Here is a 23,254-nt window from a genome sequence, read left to right as displayed (position 1 = left end):
TCAGGCTACTTAAATTTATTTTGGGCTGCCAAAAACTGAAGAGTCCCTGCCCGAAGGGCTACCAGGGATTTTGAAATTTTGCGAGCCCTGTGCAGCATTACCACAAACCGAAACCCCCTGCCAAACTCCTATGATGTGCATACATGAGGACTAGTCTGACAAGTGTTCATGGAAATGAAGCACATGGAGCTCATCAAGAGACCTCGGGCATTCCTCTGGGCATGAACTGCTGCCACTGTGGCTTCATGACCGCTGAATGGCGATCACAGCTGAAAGGCAGCAGGAGCTGGTGAGGCTGGACAAGCACACATCAATTCTAATTAAAAGCCGCCTTCATCATTTTATGTCTTTGTTACAATCAAAGCTGATGGGCTTTCCGTCCTCATGCTTGTCGTGTTATTTGTAAATCATGGCGAACATCCTACCAAATCCCTCTGCTGTGGTTTTGCTAAGTGAGGTTTTGAAAGCACAGTGAGGGGAAGTGATGAAATCCAGCAGCTGAACAGGCATAAGGAAATCGAGTAGAGCTGTCTGGATTTATGTGAGTGCCGCATGCTTAATGAGAAGTCTTTGTTAAGGGTTCTTTGTGGACATGTGGCAGTGTGGATTTATTTGTAGCCACATCAACGAGCCCATATCACAAAAACGAGTTGAATGAACTCCGACTTAATATAGACAATGTGCAGTGATGTGTGCAATGAGACTGTACAGCCGATAATCCTTCACAGCAGCAAGTGAAATACTTGGCAGGACAATCGCATCCCTCCAACATCTTATTAGCCTCTCTCTGCAAAGGCAAGTCCATTCTTTAGCGCAGCAGCTTAACAGATTAGAAACTAAGTCTTTGCAATATAAACCGATGGTACAACATCATCTCCATTCAGCCTGCAGCTTGTGACGGGCTGAACTTTGCTCTCGAGAACAAGGAACGCGCTCTTGGTGCACGTGGAGCCTGTGCGTACGCATGTTCCCTTGACAGCAATCAATCAGCCCACTAGCAGTAGCCTTAGCATATGGATAGTTTCCATAGTAACCAGCTCCTTGCACCCCCACTGTGTGATGTCACTGTACGGGTAAAGACACAGATGCAAATGTGCTCTGTGCAGTCCACTGTATCTGACTGCAGCCTGTTAAAGTTGAGCCAAATTCAGTTGTTTCAGCTCAGATGGAAATGACCGTATTAAAAAGTAGCTTAATAACAGCAGATCCCCCAATAAAGACACAGCTGCACACCCCAATTTACAGCTACAATACCACTGCTGTAATTGGACTTCTAGGTTATAGAAGTAGGTTCTATAAAGCAGCGGTCTCCAACCTTTTTTGCACCACGGACCGGTTTATGCCCGACAATAATTTTCACGGACCAGCCTTTAAGGTGTCGCGGATAAATACAACAAAATAAAACTAGTACCGGTACCGAAAAAGAGAAGATTTATTCATAACACACGTGAAAAGACCAAGGAAAACAGAGTTAACGATAAAAACGATAACAAAATAACGCTGAAAACCGATAAAACCACTGAAAACCATACATTTCACACCTGAGCCTCAACTCTCGCGGGCCGGTACAAAACGACGGTCCGAGGCCCGGGGGTTGGGGACCGCTGCTATAAAGGGTTGTTCACATTTTCACAAGTGTACTTACACTTATTTTTAAGCTGATTTATTTATTTATTTTTTAAACAAATGGAAAATTCTGAAGGACATCTGTCATACTGACATAATATTGGCAATGGATCTACTGCCTCATTGAATAATTCACACTACAGTACAATTAGAACATTCCCCTTGGGACTTGTGGGGTGGGGGGAATAAAGAAACCGGTGGTTCCTCCAGTGCTTTGTGGAATTTTCTCACATTACTCCCTAGTGTAGTGGTTAACGCAATCACTTGGCAAGTGAAAGGTCACTGGTTTCAAAGGTCACAGTCCGGAAGGGCATCTGGCCAATTCTGAACATTGCAGAGGTACATGCTGTGGAAAATTGGGGTTTTGACTGCATGTGGTTGCAGACCTGGTCCTGACATTGCTTTGCATTCACTGGAAAAAGCCTCAATAATATTGATCATATTCCTGCAGCATTAATATAAAAAGGATGAATTAGGATAGGATCGTTAAATGAGGTGAAAAATGTCAGAGACTATAAGATGTCATACAATGTCCATGTAAATGAGTCTATGGTGTTCCCAAGTACACAATGTGTAAACCAGCAGCTTGGTGTTAATGACAGATTTTTTTGCATGTTACTCAAATCAACATAGATGTCATGAATCAATGTGCAGCAACAGCTTCAACCATGCATTTTGTATTTATGGGTTCTCTTACATGCACACAGCACACATTCTGATACAGTGCAATTACAATTAATGTGAGTAGGGCTGCCACAAACGATTATTTTGATAGTCGACTAGTCACCGATTATTTTTGCGATTAGTTGACTAATCAGATCATCATCCATTGGACGTAAAACGTACAGCTTATTGCACCAGCATGCATCTGCTCTTATATAACTATCATTAGCTTACAGCTTTAAGTGTTTAAGGTATGTGCTAACTAAAAATAAAGACAAGATGATAGTTTATTAATTTTAATAAAATTTGCAGATTGTTTCGGTGAAGTTTAATAAACTCCTTGCTATCTAAAATATAACAGGACACCGGAGTATATTCTCGAGCATCTCACACTTCGGATAATCAGTTGTCTGCTTGACGTTTATTCAGCTGTGTAAAAACTATAACTTTAATCTCAGCCAAACCGATTTACTCAGGAACAAATAAAATACTAAAAAAGCCAAACAATAACATTTTTAAGTTATCTAAGTGACCTACATATGTTTAACTTGAGTAGCGAAAGACGGCGGTGGGTTAGAAAACGATTTGCCAGGAGTCCGGTGCTCTCACCGGCTCTAGTGAGCCTTGCCCCCGGCTAGCTATCGAGCTAGTGGGTAACAGACGTCTCCGAAAACGTCTGAGCGCTTTTGAAAATATGTGGTGTCTTGATAAACTGAGCAGATATTTGAGGTTTACACAGCTACATTCTCGCCTGAAAATATGTTAAACGTTTATTTTGTGACCCAGAAAGAGTAATATTAAAACTAACTAGCTGCCGCCATTGTTGTAAACTGAGCTGGGCTGCGCTATGAATTCTGGGACAGAGCTACTTCTACTTCGGGGTTTAACGGCAGCTGGCATCCTTGTACATGCAGTGCTGCCATCTTCTGTTTCAGTCCGTTATTACACTCTTAAATCCTACTACTTATTCCTGCGTCTTCAAACGACGCGTCTACTATTAAATTAGTCGTCGACTAATCGTGGCAGCCCTAAATGTGAGTATTTGATTATTTGGAAAAACTAGTGGAGCATCGTTCTAATGGAGTTTTTTCACCTGTATTGTTAAGGTGCTGGAATATCTATGACCCCTGCAGAGCGCTTCTTCCACACTGCGCTGCAGAAGTAGTGCACAGTGCAAGGGGGAGTGAGTGCTTGGAGACCTACGTTCAGAGAACCTTTGATGACTTCTGATCACTTGTGTTTAACCCTCTCAGGCTCAAATTAAGTTTTAGTTGCTAATGCACAACCAAGTCCTGCAGTGGTACTTCTGAGTAAAAAAAACACTAATAAAATATGTATTTGGGGTAATCAGGTTGTTAGTTTTTAACTGTTGCAAATTGGCAACGCCTGCCTTGAGAGGGTTAAAAAAATATATATATAGAAAAATTAATAAATACACATACAACATTACACAACACATTTATGTCTCCCCCTGTTACACAGATGAGATCACTATGGCTGAAATAACCAGACAGGTGTCTGTAACAGGGGAATGCATAAATTTTTTTTTTTAAATATTCCTTTGCAACAACATTTGAGGTATTTGATTACACTCAAGCAACCACCCAGTTGCAGTCCAATTAGTTCATATTTTTCTGCTCTGTAGCCACACTGACTACAGTTTTTGCGTGCCTCCGCTGTAATTGCAGCAAGAAGAGTCCATCTGCTTCTTGCACATTTGAAATAGATTTAAAATTTATATTTATATATTTATATTTTTAATGACTTATAATTACATTAAGATTTTTTTTATGAGCCTGTCAGTCAAAATGACAGAGAAAGTCTAAAATCTGCTCAGATTGGGCCTCTGCGTGGGTGCGTGCATGTCCATTTGTCATAAACTAGTGTGCATCATGTCAGCATTAGGTTTATATGCTTATGAATATTGATGTGAATTATGAATGCTATAAGTGGTTCCTTAATGTCTTTGTGTACTCCTATAGAGGTCAGCATGTTTAATGTACATTTATCTCAGCCCACACCTACAACAGTTGATTTCAGAGATACTACATGTGCATGCATCAGCAAGGAGAGCTGAGCAAAAAGAGAAGAAGAAAAAAAACTTCATTATTTAGAGTGCAATGATGTCATTACACGTGAAAAACCATTATTTGCAGTATTTCACCCATTACTCTGACAGTGCTCTCCTGAGGGATGTGGGGTTTCTACAAACTTGCTGGAAGCCAGCCAGTCACTGCCGGCACAAGCTGGTCTCCATGGTAAGGGTTGCCTGGGGTGACAAGTGATCCTGTCAGACACTGATGATGAGCACTAACAGAAGGTAGGCACTGTCCATCAGCTGATAGACTCGACTAACACTGACAAGTGATCCGAGTTTGCATTACAAAACTGCTTCTGTTCAAATCTGCATATGTTCAATCTCAGTTGAATCAGTCTCAGATTCTACTTCACACCACATATAAAATGTGCTTCGGGCACTTCATATGTTGTTTCCAAAGAAAACACTGACGCACCGCATTATTGCCATTCAACCCAAAACTGGTTCAGCACCATGCATGTCATCTGACATGCAAACTGACTGTTAGAGCAGGTTTAGCAAAGAATCTTTATCATCCTTTGGAGGCATTTAAGTCAGCTTAAAAGTGGAGCTCTTTGCCAATTCTTTATCTTTCCTCCTGCTTCCAGTCTGCCGTGTGAGTGTCCAAGCGTGCGCTCTCCCTTTCACCTACCGCACTCATGACTTATTTGGAATAGCCAGAGACTCAACTGACAGATTTACGGCACACTAAAGGGGAGATGGACTATGAAAACACGTGGATAAGGACGACTGAGCACCTGATGCACTAGGTGGACAGAAGAGGCCCGCAGGCTGGCAGGCACCCACACCTACCTAACACTTAAACAAGAACAAAGGGTAGGAAGGGGAGGTGAGCTCAGAGTTGGCAGCACGTCAGTTTGTCTGGCCTCACTCAGGTGTGACGGCTTGTGGGTAACTGTTGATGGTTCCCTTTACTTTCACATGTGCAGCCCACTAATTTTAAGTGCATAGACATCAGCTCACCATAAGAGACGACCTAGTTATGTCTTACTTAGAAATTGGGGCTTAGGTAGGTCCATCTTTCTGGCACGTGTTCCAATTTAGTGATCCTTGAATTCCACCCACTTTTCCCTGCCTTCCTTCAATATGACAAATGTACTGAGGTAACAGGCTCCTAGCCATGCTTATCCAATACATTAGCATAAAACTGGTGGGGTTGTCAGACCTACTTTTAAAATGATGGGTGCATGTGTCTATATAAATAGCCCTTAAGGTGCTTAAGCAGCTCTGTTCCCAAAATGAGGGGAAAAGGGAGCCAGAGAGCATGTCTTGGAATGGACAGAACAAGATGACCTGTGTGGGCGATGAAGGAAACTGTGGTTTTAAAAAAAACAAAAAAAAAACCCAAAGGGATTTCACTCTATATGCAATTGGCAATGCAGCTGTCTAAATTGAATGGTCCACTCAGAATGCTAAACTAATCAGACATCATTAGTGGAAGAATTTTGTATTAGCTTCTCGCTTCCTTTTACATTGCATCGGCAAACAAACGAGTTCCACACAATCAACTGCCATGAATTTAGTCTCTGCTCAAGAAATGGAGGCTAACAATAGAATTACTACACAGACCACTAAAATAAGTGATAGCTAACAGCACATGTTGCAATGTTTGCAACATTATAGGCAAACAAACAACCAATCTTAAATGGGCTTAGTATAAATGTGTTTAGCTACAGTGGTCATTCCATACCAGTTCTGCCTGGGAAGCTTTCTAATACGTCTTAGGAAGGCCCTTAGTGTGACAGCTCCTTAGTAGTGACGCTAAATATTACCAAGATGGGATCTGCCATGTTAATATTATGACATCTCTGGTGTACGGTGAAAGGCAGCTAAAATTCGTCATCCATCTTTACATGCAGTCTTGCAAGAGAGACCCAACTGTTTACCCACTACCTCAGTCAAATCTCTAATTGCTGTCAATCATAACCAAATGCATGTAGCAGAAGTTTGAAAACTCTGTGGTACATAACATAGGATAGAACACCAGTTGAAAAAGGGTGTCATTGAGACTGTTTCATTGTTCTACTCAAAGTGCACCCACAAGAGCAGCATTCAGCCAGTCATCAGTGCTGATCACAAGTCCTAAACTGATGTTCTCTTTACTTCAAAGGGTACTTCATTTAAATGCTTAATTTACACCAAAATGGGCAGATAGAATTACCAGGATCACTTTAGCCAGAAAACATGTCTGACTGTTACATCTATACGATACTAGAAGTGGGACATTTTGGTCAACAACACCACATTCTGACTTAATAGCAAGCATAACAACACTTACTTTGGATTAAAAACAACAACAACCCACACTTGGTAAGTGCTTGCAAGTCAGTGAATGAGCTCAACCTTAATTTATGCAAGGTCTAAGATTAAGTTACAGCTTGCATCTGTGTTGTGAACACTGCTAACAGTGCTGAAAGCCAGACAGCGAGGAAGAAGAAACTATGGCTTTTACATAGGGCAATCCTTGACCAACAAACAGTGCGCAATTTGAAAATTTGCGATAACGATATAACTGACGATATAATTGACACTAGACAAAATACTTTACAACTACACAACTTTATTCATAAAAAAAAAAAAAAAAAATCAACATATTTTCACTTAAACAAGCTGCTGTTTTTTATGTGCATTAAAGTTATAAAAATTTAACTGTGCAAATGCAAATTCCTTGCTGACAGTTTAACCAAAAGGCATTTCCAGTGGAAATTGGCCAACATATCTTCAGCATAACCATGTATAATATCCACAAAACGTAAAAACAGGTTATACACACACAATACGGTAATATTATGTTGAAGCACAGTACGTATCACTCCACGAGGCTCCTGCCTACGATGGCCGTAATGCTCCGACAATCCATCAAGCTGACGGACGAAAGCTAAACCAGTTCCACACCACTGAAGTAGCAGCATTTTACCAACCAATTCTGGTTCATCTGTTTCATTCAACAATCTGCTTTCACCCTTCTTATTCTCCGTCACTGCCATGCTTTTTCTGCCATGTGCGTATGAAAACAAAGGCACTGCACATGCGTGTTTTACCCACATTCTATAGCGATATTTCATTTTCTTATCGTTGCCCAACATTATACCGGTATTACCGTGAATGATATGATATGGCCCAGCCCTACCTACCACCACCACAAATGGGTGCATAAACAATGGAATAAAAAAAATTAAAAAAAAAAAAAAAGTGTTGAAAGGAAGGGGGAGAAAGACGATGAAACAGGAGGGAGGTAATGAAACACAATGAGAATTGGAGGCAAACACAGTTGATTTACAACCAGGGGTGGACATGCATGTCAGCAGGATGTCTGAACCCCTTCTTCTTATGTGGTGTAAATTGCTGCCATTACACCGACTGTGGTATCATGATGCCTGGTGTGGTTGATAGAAAGATCAGGCCAAAATCCAGTGACACCATGATAGCCAGTTACAGGTATAAAAGTGATTTAAAGAAGTAAAAATAAATAATAATAATAATAATAATAATAAACAAACAAATCAATCATGTCTCAGTAGGTGTGGCTTTCAACTGTATCTCGGACTCAAGGCCAAAGTTTGGCGTTGAGTGGAAGGCTTTGAGGATGAGAAAACTGCTTTAATGTTGTGTATTAAGGAACAATACAGACAGGAGAAGGGTAAAAGGATACTCCTCTCTTTTCGCTTCCTGGGGAATGAGATGAAGAACAAAGGAGTCCAAGTGGGGGTAGAATGAGGGGAAGAAAGGAATGAAAGAACTACATGACACATGAAAAACCAAGAACCGAGAAAGCGAACAATCAGTGAATCCTCTGTGAGACCCAGGAATAAGGGAGCACTGACATCTCCGAGCATACATATTGACGCTTCTATTCTTCTCTACATCAGAGAGATGTGCTTTGTGTCTAATATCATACACTGATGTCCCATGTGCAATCTGCCACAACACAGGCTCGCCTGAACATTTGAGACTTCCAAACTCAACAGACAAAAACACGATATACCAGGCAGACAAACGGGAGTGTGATTGTGTCGATTCATGGATCATTAATCTATAATTTAAAATGTTTAGAAGCAAAATGAAAACGAAAACAAACGGTTTATTTTTTGCAAAGACTAATGAAGCTCGTCAATAGAAAACAAACTATAAATGTTCTGAGAGTTAAACTAATGAGAATCACTAACAATTTACTTGCTAAAAGCACATCCATTCCTGACAGACCAGTGCAGACTGCTGTATAGTCACTTCCATGCTATACTGGCACACCTTTTAGCTACATCTTATATGTGATTAGGTCTATGTTGCCCCAGAGAATTTACCCGAGCAGGTATTTTTGGAAACTCATCTTAGCATTTCATGTTTTTAACTTTTACATCCATCGCAAAGATCACCATCATCACTGCTGAATGAGGAGTACCACCCGCAGGTCGGCAGCTCCTTTACCGGTCCTTTATCTTTTCTAGTCACAAACGATTCTGTCATGATGCCAGAACTTCAAATAGTATCACCCACAAAAATAGGCAACACTCACGAAAAGACAGCACTGAATGAATATCTAATCCCACAGTAATTTTTACTGTTGATTAGAATAGTTTGTTTTTTTGGACAGCCCTAGTCACAGAGTACCCGACAATCAAATGACCTCCAAAAGGCCTGAGCCTTGTGGTGTGGATTCACACTTTTCACACCCAAAAAAACAAACAAACAAACAAACAAACAAACAAACAAACAAACAAACACACATTGAGCTCTTATATGTGGGAAACTGTGTACACCATACAGCCACATACCCACATCCTTTTATTAGACCAAACTGAGGGGCCAATTGAAACAGCCGAGCTTATATCCTCAGGACATTTCACTGATCATCGCTGTGACCGAACTCTGAAATCACATTACATTAAAAGAATGATACCACTGGCTGACAGTCGGCTGCTTAAATGTGTCGCCATATATTGACAATAAAAACAATTGACCAAATGTTCTGTAGGACAGAGACAAGAAATACCTCGACCTTCTAAAGTTCGGGGCTGTGTTGTACTCACTTTTTGAAAACAGCAGTAAATGTTAACACTTCAAAGCAAGATTTCCTTTAGTCTGGGCCGGACATTACAACAGCTTCACGTTCAGCCGTGGATGCATACATTCAGAACAATCAATGAGATCCCTCTTTTTGATGGCATACAACTTTAAAGTGGATTCTCCGTTTCAACCATGTTACTAGCTGTCCAAGGGCTTATCACTGATCTAAAAGAGGACTAGCATACAGTGAGTTGTGAACTGAAACTAGTCAAAGAAAAGCGCCATGCCTAATCCTTACACAGACCACATTAGTATTTTAACATATTTTTCACACTTGCCAAATCCCACCTTCACACAAAGGTGGGAAAATGTTATCATATATACGCAACAAGTGTGATCGTCATGATGTAACGACAGATGTACTGTGGCATGTTTTGTTCACAGAGACAACTTTAACCTTAAGTTTCTCACCATTCAAGGCTAGACGCTTAACTCAGAAGCACACTGGGAAATCCTCCAGAACTCCCCCTCAACTGTCTGCTGTCCACACATGGCTCACAGCCATGGACACGGCGTCCGTGCCACACTGTTGGCAACGCCCCCGGCCTGTTTTGGGCCTGCGCGCAACATGCAGGCAAGAGCTGGAGGGTTGACTGAGGGCTGTTACGCAATCTGAGCCGACTCCAGTCTCTGGGTTAGGGAATGATGACATTTAACAGAAAACACACAAAGCCAGCGCACGCACGCACACACATTATGTTTAAGTTTGGGACAGCAGTGAAATGGACAGAGCTGGATGTTTGCCTTCTGCGTGTCTGAAAGTTGAAGTCTGTATGAAAATGCCACAAATGAAGTATGAATAGTACGCTTTAGTACAGAGACATCTTTCAGCTGCTTCCTAGTGGTTAACAAAGCAGCAGTCCCTCCTATTGTGGGCTTTTTATAGATAGAAATGCACAATGAATTTCCAACTGCCTCAAACCATATATCCTTAGAGCCAACTTGGAAATCATCCACACTATTACCACTGGTTCAATCCTCCACATCACTCGTGTATTAGATATTAGATAAACATGCCTTTCCTAGAATTGCTCCCTCTTCCTCCTCTCCCAGTTTCGCTGGACTCCAAGATGTTACAGCATAAATCACACCCTGGGTCACTGAAGCCCTAATGAGCTGCTCTAAATAGAAGTCTGTCCTGATTTGCAGCCATAAACATTACATATCCACAGTGTGGAAAATTTGCCCAACACATCCAACTCTCCGCATTTCTGCAGCGATGCAAATGCAATCAGCAAAACTAAAGTGTGCTCTAGTCAACTCGGTAGAGAGCTACGAGTTATGTGCTTTTCACACCATGAAAGTTATTACACTTCTATATATATGAAACTCAAATCTGTGTGTGCATGCTGACTACAAATTAAGTTCAAGTAGGTATCAACACAGCAGTCCACAGACAACCTAAAAAGCTGCATGAGCTCTAGTAAGTGAAGCCCATGCAAAACTTAAGAATTAAGCAGAAAAGTCAAGACATTCAATTTGTGCCAGTCTCACTTTGGAAAGTGCTCCCCTAAATGCATGCTATGTAACATGTTTTGATAAATTATACAGTATTAAAGCTCAACACTGTCAGAAAACAAACAGCAGAAGGTAAAAGCAGATGCTGGAGATTACTGAAGACCGTAAAGGGAATGGAAAGAAATTATATCTTCCTGTATCTTCCTATGTCATTTCTGTTGCAACACTTTCTTCATCTCTCCATGTGTTCCCCTCACCCACCAATCAGTCACAGCAAGCAGTTGCTCCTCCCTAAGCCTAGTTCTGCTGGAGCTGTCTTACTTTTAAAGGAGAGTTTTTTTCTTCCCACAGTCACTTAGTGCTTGCTCTGAGGGAATTTGCATTTAGACGACTCGTTGTGAACTTGTGCTACATCCCAAACAAAAAACACTGATCTGAACAGTAGAGCAGGGCGATATGACCAAAAATATTTATCACGATATACATTCGAAAATTTGTGATAACGATATAACTGATGCTAGACAATACTTTACAACTCCACAATTTTATTAGTGCAAAAAAACAAAAACAAAACAAAAAAAAAAAAAAACATCAATGTATTTTCACTTAAACAAGCAGCTGTCTTTTTTTTATATGCATTAAAGTTATATAAAAATGTAACAGTGCAAATGCAAATTCCTTGCTGACAGTTTAACCAAAAGGCATTTCCAGTGGAAATTGGCCGACATATCCTCAGCATAACCATGTAAAATATCCACAAAACTTAAAAAGAGGTTATACACACACAATACAGTAATATTATGTTGAAGCACCGTACGTATCACTCCGCGAGGCTCCTGCCTACGATAGCCGAAATGCTCCGACAATCCATCAAGCGGTGCGGGTTCGTAGCTTAGCAAAGTCGTACTAAAACATTAGACAGATTTTCGAGCGCCGTGTGCCACATAAAATAGTTTCGAGGTCAGTAAACACAACCAGAATTCATACATAAGGCACACGGGATTATAAGGGGCACTGTCGACTTTCAGAAAAATCAAAGGATTGATTTTAAGTGTGCAGTATTTTCCAAAAACACGGTAATAACGACGGCCCGCTAGCATGCTCTACCAAAAATAGTGCTTTGTTGTGTATCTGACGGACGAAAGCTAAACCAGTTCCACACTGAAGCTGAAGCATTTTTAACAAACCAATTCTGGTTCGTCTGTTTCATTTAATGATCTGCTTTCGCCCTTCTCATTCTCCGTCGCCACCATGCTTTTTCTGCCATGTGCATATGAAAACAAAGGCACTGCACATGCGCGTTTTACCCATATTCTATCGCGATACTTCATTTTCTTATCGTTGCCCAACATTATACCGGTATTAGCGTGAACGGTATGATATGGCCCATCCCTACTGAACAGAACCTTTTGTGCCAGCCTGTCAGAAAAATAATTTCTGAGATTAAAGTGCAGAAAACACAGTGTTGTACTTACGATCTAGTCCGTTAACGTAGCGAATCGACACTTCACAGTGCCCCCACACAGCGCTGACGATAGGATAGAGTCTCTTGCCCTTAAGCCCCCTGAAAGCCACTCCTAAGTACTGTCCATCTACCATGAAGCTCAGCGTGCCCTCATCCATGTCTAGTATCACTGTCAGACAGTCCGGAAGCACAAACGATTCATCTGGCTCCAGGAAAGAGGGATATGTGGGTGCTGATGTGGAAACAGGCCGGTTCTTCCCATCATGGTAGAGTCTGTTCCGACCCAAGTCCCAGCCCCAGGACTCCGAGTCTGAGCCCACCAAGGCTGTGTAGCCCACCGAGTGTAGAGGCGCTTCAGCAGAGGCCACTCCCACAACAGCGTGGGTGCCTCTCTGTCTGGCTGGCCAGTGAATCCTCCATACATGGAGGCCCCTTGTATATCCCACCTTAGCTCGGATACAGTCCGTGCTTTGTGCTACAGGGTGTCTGTGGAACGTCAGCTTGTCATCCTCCTTAACAAAGACATTGAGTGATCGGTCGTCAGGGTTCCAGGCGTGCTGAAGCTGAGTCTCTGGGCTCGCAGGGGGCATGTCCAGCAGCAAGTCCAGCCTAGGTGGCCGACAGAAATCTGGGCCCCGCAGTTCACGTCGAACAGGCCTGTATGATGGCTCTCCACGTACATCGACTGACTTTATGGTTCCAGAGATCTTTTGGCCCATGGTTGGGAAGGTGCAAGGAAGGAAGGGTCAGAGGGGAGGGAAATGGATGGACCAAGGGTGATAATGAGGGGCCGGAAAGTCCTGACGTTACCTCATGGGCGCAATGGTAATGCAGAGTCTGGTTGGAAAGTACCGTCTTCAACCAGGGGAAACAACACTCCTGAAATGTAAGAAAACACAAAATTAATTCAAAAGAGTTAAAACATGACACATTCATTTTCAGCTCCTTATTTTTATTCTTGGACTATTTTGTATATTCTACTTTAACAGTGTACATCTGATTGGTGCAGCCAGTTAGTTCATCCACTGTCAGGTACTTCATTCAGCTGCCTTTAAAGAAAGTTCCTAATCCCAGTCAGAAACCAGCTGCACTGCTATGGACTGTAGCTGCCAGTGCTTGTTGTTCTCTTATGGAGATTCTGTGCAAGTGTGCGAGCCAATCGAACCAGAACTTCAACCATGGAAAAAAAGGGGAAAAAAAGGTCATGTGCTGGTCATCAAGGCTGCAAAGCAAAGTGCTGCTGACACTATTGGCAAAGACTTTAAAGTGCTGGCCCCTACCTGCACCATAGGGCCTCATGACAGTATATATAGTTGGGTTTTTTTTGTTTGTTTGTTTTTTGTTTCTTTTTTAAACACACACAGGAACATGACTAATGCAGAAACAGGACATGAACAGCACCAGCTGCCAGACACTTAACATTCCTATTGAGGTTTCACACATGACATGCACACATTGCTTAAGAGTCTTCTGCTACGAAAAATCTATTCCCCGACTTGCTGGCAGCGATTCCTGTCGGTTGTTGGCTGTCAGTGGTTGCAAAGTGCTGCACTGAAAACATCCTAGTGATTGCTTTGTTTGCTAGCAGACTGCCAGGGTTGGCTATAGTATATCATGTTGACCTGCAAACAGTCACTGTCTATTAGTTGGGCAGAGGTAAAACATTAAAAAAGTGCAAACAGTAAAATTGGGAAGGTTCACTCTAAAGGTAAGCTGCAGCTCTGATACACAGCTTTTACTTTGATGGTTGCATCCATTTCCAATTTGTGTCACACTTCAGTTTCACTACAACTCAACAGTGCTAGTAGACTGTTAGTAGTCTGTCACTTACATTTAAACTACAACCACAATACACTAGCAACCAAAGCATACAGGCTGCTGGAGGTATACACATTTTTCCCCAAGTGACAGGTGGTTAACCAGGGGTCACCGAGTGGTGTCTTGGCCTGCATGACCGAGGCCTTATTTTCTGCCATCACCCTTCTGCCACACACACACAACTGATTTTTTCCCCCCTCATGACTAGTGGTTGACAGATGGCCACCATCCTCTCTGTAGACCTGGATCTTAAGTTGTCACACATCCATAGTGGGATACAAGTTAGCGTCATAGCGGCCCATGTCTGCAAAATCTCAATATCAAAAGTTACTTTGGTAATGAAAGTGATTTGACATTTGAGTGACATTTAAGTTACACCATGTGCGACTGTTTATTTGCCACTTGATACCTTGTCAGTCACTTGTACACCATGTACCGAGTTTGCAGCAGTCTAAACATGTGACTTGTCTGCTTTTACACTATTATCCAAAAAGCTGAGAAGATGACATCTGGTTCATGGACTGACCCATCTACTACAGCTTTGGGGGAGGAAAAAAAAAAAACAACTTTAGAAAGTAAAACACATGACACACTCAAAAGCATTTACAACATTTTTGATCAAACAATCTGTGAAGAATCATTTAAGAACTCAGCTTTAACAGAGAATGAGAGCTGAATTGCTTATATTTGCTGCCGACTTCCTGTGAAATCACGCAGGATGCATTCGCTTTTAGCCAATTCCTCCTTCACAAAGCACACAATTGTGACGCAATTCATATTTTATAAGCCTGTAAGAGAACGTAGCATGCTGAGCTTTCCCAGCAAGCAAACTGAAAGCCTGAAGCTACTTCTAAACACAGGTGCAGAGTTTCCCTCGAATGACTTAGCTGTTCCAAATATGCTGCACTGGCATTACTCCGTGCGCAATCCCTCCACAGTGTTTTTCACACTCCCCTAGAGTTTCTGAGGAAACAACTCTGCAGGGTTCTTCCAGGGAAAGTACAGAATAATAACTAGTAGTGACCCACCAAGGGAGACAGTCATAGATGTGAGTAAAACAGATGAAGAGATCGTGAAACCTTTAACACAGTTAAATGCAGCTTAAATCCTTTCAAAGTAATAGTCAACAAATGGAAACTAATTTGCTAATCTTTTGATTTTGAACAACTCAGAGTCTCATTTTTTCCCTATTCTCAGTTTTAAGCCTGATCTTAAAAGTAGAGTATGTCTGTCTCCTGAATCCAAACTGGGAGCTGGTTCCACAGAAATACACCAGGAAGTACTTTGTTAGGATAAGGAAAAGTAAAGTCTTTACAATATGATGGGCCCTCATTATTTAAAATGTTGTATGTCACGGGAGGAATTATGAATTTAACAGGGAGCCACTGAACAGAACTTAATATGGTAAATGGCCTGTATTTGTATAGCACTTTACTTAGTCCCCAAGGACCCCAAAGCGCTTTACACTACATTCAGTCATTCACACACTGGTGATGGAAAGCTACATTGTAGCCACAGATGCCCTGGGGAGCACTGACAGAGGCGAGGCTGCCGGACACTGGCGCCACCGGGCCCTCTGACCACCACCAGTAGGCAACGGGTGAAGTGTCTTGCACAAGGACACAATGACCGAGACTGACCGAGCCAGGGCTCGAACCGACAACCTTCCGATTACAAGACGAACTGCCAACTCTTGAGCCACGATCGATATAACTCTTGAGAAATATTTTTGTTCTCGTCCCAGTCAGGACTCTTGAGGCAGCATTTGGATCACCTGAAGGCTTTTTAGGGAGTTCTTAGAAGAACCTGATAAAGATTACAGTAGTCCAGCCTAGAAGTAATAAATTCATGAACTAGTTTTTCAGCATTGCTCTGAGAACAGGATGTTTCTGACTTTTTTTAGCAATACTGCGCAAATGTAAAAAGCAGACCTGCATTATCTTTTAAATATGCCTGCTGAAAGACATATCCTGGTCAACAATGACTTAAAGATTCTTCACAGCATCACTGGAGGCCAGAGTAATGCCAGTAATGTAAATATCTGGTTTAAAAAAAACAAAAACAGCCGAGTACAAAAACCTCAGCTTAGAAGCAGGAAATCAGAGGTCATCCATGCCTGTAGTTTGACTAGATGATTTGTATCATCTGGATTTGTGGATAGCGATGAAAGCGTATGCAGTGTTCTAAGACCACCGATTAAGGAAAGGACTTGCTATATAACACTATAAAAGGCATTTGTCCTAACACTAAACCCTGTGGAACTCCAAAACTAACTTGTGTGTTAGGAATACTCTTCATTTACATTGGTATTTAGATTATAATTTGTCAATGTGTGTTCTAATCTCTGCAGTAAAACAGAGGAATGTTATCTGTTGAAATTGAGTGAAACAGTAGTACTGATAAATTAAAACCTTTCATTTTGAGATCCAAACAATGGCAATGCTTACTTTTATGTATTGGCAGGAGGTTGGGGTTGTTTAGGGTCCCTTTCAGGTTGTTGGGAAAGAGATTAATTGTGAGCTGATTTTGACCATATTCATTTAAAATACATCGTGTAGACCAAGAGCTCTTTCCTCCTTCATTCTGAAATAAACCATGTAAGTTTGGGCTGTTAGGGAAGCCCAAAAGCAGGAAAGGGGTAACTTTACAACTGATAACAAAGGCAAATTTTTCGTCATTTTGTTTCATGTTAGTGTCTAAATATCACAAAGTTAACATGAATTGCAGAGGTAAAAGGAGACATGAGATCAAGAAAAATGTCACAGTGATGAATGAGCAACTGCTCCAACAACACTCTCCACATGCACATTTAATGACAGTGTCATTTGCAGAACCTCTATTATGACTACAATCCATGAAGAGAGACAAGCTCCCCATTTCCATATTAATTACTTGCAACTACCAAATACGCCACATGGAACCAGTTCCAGACAAATGAGGGGTCTATTTAATATGGGGCTGCAACTATTCATCAAGTAACTCAAGTTAACTATTTAAATAAATAAATAAATAACATCCTCAATTCAAATGTTTTGCTTTGATCCTTCATATTATCCACAATTCTGTCACACTCTTTGTAAGTTCAAGCATTTCACCCACAGTAGTGAGACCGTGAGCTCAACTGTAGCGAAAGAAAGTTTTTCCAGTGTCCAAAAAAGCAGCTTTTGTTACTGTAACATAAAACCAACGTGCCAACCAACATATATATTTAAAAAAAAACAAAAAAAACAAAAAACATACTGACTAACACCAATATAGTACGATCGAGCACACTGAATGAAACAAGAAAAATTCTTTGATGGAGAAGCAAAAATAAGACAATGTCTAATGCTGTGATAATTTTGAGAACTATGTCAAATATAAAAGTATTTCAGCTCTTGATCCAGGAAAAAATAAATAAATAAATAAAATGGGCACGGCTCAAACAAACTGCTTACACCACTGATGTAAAGTAAAGCGACCTAAAAAACAGCCTGTGCCTTTCACTGTACATCAAAGACGAAGAGGACAAGGCAGAAGCAAAATTTCAAATTTTTTTATTAAAGGGTGAGGAAAAAGCTGGCTGTGAAGAGGGTTAGTGAAGAGCACCGAGGTGGGGAAAGAGTTGGAACGTGATGGAAAGAAGAGATGAGAGAACTGATGAGAAGCACCAATGGAGCAGGTGAGTAATGGTGAGAAGCCTGATAAGAGAAAGTGAGTATGAAGGAAGGAGACGTAGTGTCCTTTCCTGAACTTCTTCAGATTAAGAGTGTTTAGTTTAGTGGAATCATTCTTCAGCAGCAAAAAGCAGCCCTCAACATCACCTCAGTGATTTTCATCAGCTCTGAGCACACAGACGACTGGATGTGAGAAGGAGCTTGAATTACTTAAAATGCAGCTGGACTGTAAACCATGGCACAAACTTCTTATCTCACGCAAGCAAGGCAGTGGCATGGAGAAGGGCGCTGATAGCGTGACAACCACTGTTAGCATATCAAAGATACACAAGCTAGTATTAACGCAAGCAACCTCCACCCAATGCACAGACAGACTCATGCATATGCGCTTAAGGGTGCATTAATGCACTGTAGTATTGCAGGGACTTTGAAGTAGAAAAACGCAAATCCACCAACACAGTTATCTGCACACTTTAGAACATGAACTGTGGGCAATCATGACAAGGGTCTAAACACACATGAACAGCCTCCCTCTCACTTGGACAATGATTCGTGTCTGTCATATGGATGAACACATAAGGAAAAGGACAGTTTGCTGATGCTAACTCTTACTGAAAAGCTTGACATGAAAATGTTTCTGGAACTTGAAATGCCTCGAATTTTAGAATTTAGAACCATTCTGAAAGAGTCACTGATATCTATAACTTTAAAATCGATGTTATATTTCAAATTAACAACTAGAAATCACAGGCAGAAGGTCATGAGACGAGTTAACTGAAAGACGGGAACTACTTCTCCCACTGAAAATGCTATGTCCAGATGAACACAATCAAATTTGGGGGGTTTAAACTGCTGTGTTTATAGTATAGTATAGTATAACCCATCCAAAGACCTGACACAAGAACTGAGAGATACATGGTTATTCAGTTGATCTGTTTACTGTTCACTGAAGCCTCATCAAAAACGGCCTCAGTGGAAGAGTGGCTGTTCAGATTTTCCTTTCCTTAAGGAAGGAAAACAGGGAGAAAAGGTTGAGGTAGCAACAGTTCCAATGGAGTGATTAATCAAATTTGAAATTTGTGGTTCAAATCATCAACAGCATGTACGGAGGAGGTCAGGAGAGAGGTACGAGCCATCTGTAAAACACAGTTTAGTCTCCATCAAGGCTTGAGACTGCATTTTAGCCACTGGTGTTGGGGTCGAGTCAAAATTGATGGAACTATGAACACAGACAAGTATCGTCAGATTCTCATCCACTGTGCAACACTGTCTGGAAAGCATTTGATTGATATGGCTTTATTTTTCACCATGACAATCATCCCAAACACATTCCCAATGCAGTGATAGAAAAGCACACAGTGGAACACCATCAGTCATGGATTGGCCTCCTCAGAGCCCAGACTGCAGCATAAATAAAGCAGTGTGGCATCAGTGAGATAAAACGGAACAAAAAGCAGCCAACATCCAAAGAAGAGCTTTGAATGTCCTTTTAAGACTATTGCTGAAGACTAAATAAGTCACACACACATAACCACACCTACCCCCCTTACCCACATGGCCACAACATGAAACATTCTTTACAATCGCCTCCTCGAGGATTTTTGGACCATGAAAGGCTGGTGCTCGTTTGTTGCTGTGATACAGGTAGATGATGCAAGACGACATGTCGGGGGCTAGACACAAAAAAAAAAAAAAAGGCACACAGTCTGAGAGTTTCTTCTAATGTTTGAAATGAATTCAAACAATGTGTTTGGTTACAGTAGGACATGACAGATGACATGGCAAGAGCATCAGTCAGTGCCCTGTATTTAAATATTTTCAATATTTGGTTCACTGGTACTCGACAAGTATTGCTACTGTTGTACAAATAACATCTGGATGAAAGTGTAACTGACAGAGTTAAGTACAGCCACCCAGTCCTTATGAGAATGATTAATCTAAGAATGGGACAGCTTAAATATTTTACTTTTTTAAAACTTACATTCTTAACAAACCTCAGTCCTGTTGTTACAAATGTATTCAGTTATTATCTTGGTTTAACATTCCTTTACTCAATCCTCTGCCAAAGTGTTAGTGGCAGATCACCGCCTGCTAGACCCACCTAACAGACAATGATCTTGGCTTGCTGTGATGTAAGGATCATTCAAACAGTTCTGGGCAGCCTCTCATCCAAAACAGTTCCTCGTGGCTTCAAATACCAATATAGAACCAGTCATAGCATCAGCACTGAGGCTTCACAATACAGGGGGCATTTTCAGGTGAAGTCATTCATGAACACATAAAGATAAATGCTAATTGGTGCCAAATAACACTCTCGGAAACTAAAACTGAAGCACCAACTCCGTGGAGGCTTAAAAATGCTCCAATAGGAAACAATAACACAATATTATAACAATATGTTATAATATTGTGTAGTATAACAGTCGCAGGGTCCACTTTAGTGACTTGAATTATCAGCGATGAGGCCTAGCTACACCTCCTTGTGTCAGTCAATGAAAAAGGGAATACGACCGTTTTATTTTTATACGGACAAACTTAAAAAAGTGAGTTTAAGTCATGCTAGAACTTCACCGTTTTATTTTATTGACTGAAACTTTTGCAAAATGCTGACAGCCTGAAATCACTGCAGCACAGTCAAGAAGACTTTTAGAAACTGAGTACTGGATGAGCCACGCTGTGTGGCTCATCCAGTACTCAGTTTCTAAAAGCCTTACCAACAGAGAGTCACTTCAGTCAGAGACTGAAAGAGGCACAAATAAGAGGTCAAAAGACAGAAGTAGCCTGTGATTACAGGAAGAGACGTCTTACCATGAAAGCATTTCTACCAACAGTCAGGCGGCTCTCACACTGCAATGTGAACACGCAATCACAGCAGCCAAGCAGAAGAGTGGGAATAGCTGTCCTCAGTCTCTAGTCCAAAATGAGGTCAGCACACAGTCAACAGCCAGACGAGTGTGGGACAGGGCAGAGACAGACAAGAAGAGTATGTGTGCGTATTTCGGTAAGTCTGCGAGTTCCTGCTTGTGAGGCAAGGATAGGGAAAAAACAGCTTGGCTCCAGTTCCCAGGCCAAGACAGGAAAACAGCTGCTTGAGGGAGGAGGGAAGACACAGAGAGGGAGGGGGAAGTGTGGGGCTTAGTGTGGAGCACGCTCAACGTCTTTCCTGAGCAGTTTAAAAGAAAAGAAAAACCACACACACAACCAAAAACAAAAACACCCACTCTACCACAGATGCACTTACTGTGCTCCAAGTAGAAGAAAGGATGGCGGAAAGAAATGTGGGCGCGCACATACACACCGTGATCCTTCATTTGCTGATTACCAGTTCATTTCCACTGGATTCAGCTTGCTGGCTGCTGTGCAGCTGAATCAGGACAGAATTGCTGCCTAGCTTTTGTTTAGACATTTTATTGAAATATTGCACTCGTGTCTAGACAATAAAGTTGTGAATGTTAGACTATAAAAACTTGTACACACTAGATAATATTTCAAGATACAACATACACACCGCAGCATCTACTAGATCAAGCGCCCAGGAATGACTTCCAGGAATCCAGCAGTGAGTTCGATTCAACTGACGACAACAACAGCAACTACTAACATCAAGCAGACTGTGTGAAAGCTCAGAGAAAGTGATTGCTGAAATCTCAACAACTCACATTTCAACTGTCGTCTCCATGTGGAGTCTTTTTTTTTTTTTTTTTTTTTTTTTTTTAAATTCGCTATATTTTACAACTTAACCGTGTATTGTCACCTCAGTTCGATACATAGTACATTCACACTAACATCCCACTAACACTACTGCACAATACCGAATGCCAACACTAACATTTACTTTAGAACCTGGGGCTTACGCATCTCAGACATTTGCTTTTCATCATGATGAGAACAGTCAAAACGTCCCGTGACTACATAAAAATACAGATTTCAGGGTCATGTTGCAACAAGTACTGAAGAAATCATCAAATACAAAGTACTGGAGGCATGTGCTGACTGTCAGGTGAGGTTGAAAGTGTTTTAAATGTTTTTACCAAACTTCTCCTTTGTATCTATAAGAGCAGATACCTGTAACTGAGTGCAGAAGCGCCACCCACCTGCTATTCAAACCTTCTGTTTTTGGAGCTGAAGCCAATCAGAAGAAAGTTGGCTTAAAGGTAGTAGAAACAATTCAGACAGTAGATGAAGTGACGGTTCCCAGTAGATAAATAATGACCATTCACTTGCAGAGTTCAAAAATTTAAATATGCGACTGGAAATCAGTATAACACCTGCCCTTAAAGTCAGCACAAACAGCGTTTTTCCCAGCCTTTTATGATGTGGTTTTATAAGAGTTCAAGCCTATATGTCAAACCTACACTTCAATGCGGTGTTTAGATATTTACCATGTCTATTTACGTTAAGCTGGCTCTTTCCTCATCTTCTCTCCTCTGCTAGGTTCTGACACCATCCCCCGCTCTCTACCTCTTCACCATGCCTCTCTTCCTCTCATCTTTCTCCCCTGAGAGACAAGAAAGCCCTCCTCTCACTTATCCCCCCCTTCCCGACAGGCATTCCTCACTGCCTGCTTTTAGTCTGCTGCTGAATTCTGCATACATTAACACAATACCACAAAAAAAAAAAGAAGAAAAGAAAAAAAATTGCACACTCACCACATTCATAACATATTCAACAACATCCACACTTAAGGCTGCCAGTGCTTGCCGTGGAACTACCTTGTTATAGCACGTCCTTGTATATGCATAAGAGTGCAGCAAGAGGTTGATGGTTCATGTAGACACCAACGAGGGTGGGCCACAACTCTGTCAACATCCCATTTTGATTTAAGGGTGCAAATTATTATGGAAGGAGTGAACACATCAATCAATTACAAACATAATGAACTGACAGGGGCAGACACACGGATTGGGGGAAACTGCAGTGAAACTGAAATAAGAGTGAGGTTAATGAATAAGTGGAAATAAATGAGCAAAGGGGAAGTGGATAAGCAAAACAAAACAAACAGTACACTGGTGTTTATGGATCCAAATCAGCATTACAATTTTTTTTCCCCCAAATCTATTGCCTTTCTTCCTCAAAGGAAGAGATGGAGGACTTTACAAGATACAGATCAAAGATTCCTGTTGGCCAAGATAGTGGAGTGGTCAATAATAGGCCCATTTGTCCAAATGTTTTCCTGCCCGTCACACAGAGCTGCACCCACCAGCCGAAGACAACTATCAGTTTGCTGTCTCCCAGTCTCTGTTTACTCAGGAAAAGAATCTGATGGCAACCACGTGTTGGAAGCAGGAGCCAAAGCTAACCCTCTTTGAGAAACTAGGTCTTTGTTTGTGTCTGTACACACACACACACACACTATACTGCTACAATCTATAATCTACAATCTGAATTTTGACTCTGCAAGTGGGC

The 23,254-nt window shown here is 41.4% G+C and overlaps 1 protein-coding gene across 6 annotated transcripts in view; it reads right to left on the bottom strand.

Annotated features, from left to right (window-relative positions):
• LOC102794731 (SPRY domain-containing SOCS box protein 4-like) overlaps positions 1-23,254 on the bottom strand; it is a 47,362-nt gene that overhangs the window by 5,194 nt on the left and 18,914 nt on the right. For 5 of the 6 annotated variants that reach the window (XM_087850765.1, XM_087850766.1, XM_087850767.1 and 2 more), the window contains one exon: positions 12,385-13,253. In XM_087850765.1, coding sequence (XP_087706891.1) covers positions 12,385-13,093 — 709 coding nt within the window. In that variant the 5' untranslated portion in view covers positions 13,094-13,253. Of the gene's footprint in view, positions 1-12,384; positions 13,254-20,656; positions 22,848-23,254 lie in introns of those variants that run through there. The other variant, XM_087850770.1, reaches the window with a different exon arrangement.

This window comes from Neolamprologus brichardi, chromosome 14 (assembly GCF_056152115.1).
Source record: "Neolamprologus brichardi isolate AB-2024 chromosome 14, ASM5615211v1, whole genome shotgun sequence".
NCBI lineage: Eukaryota > Metazoa > Chordata > Actinopteri > Cichliformes > Cichlidae > Neolamprologus > Neolamprologus brichardi.
The sequence above is the reverse complement of the archived record's forward strand: the minus strand, read 5'-3'. Positions and strand labels throughout refer to the sequence as shown.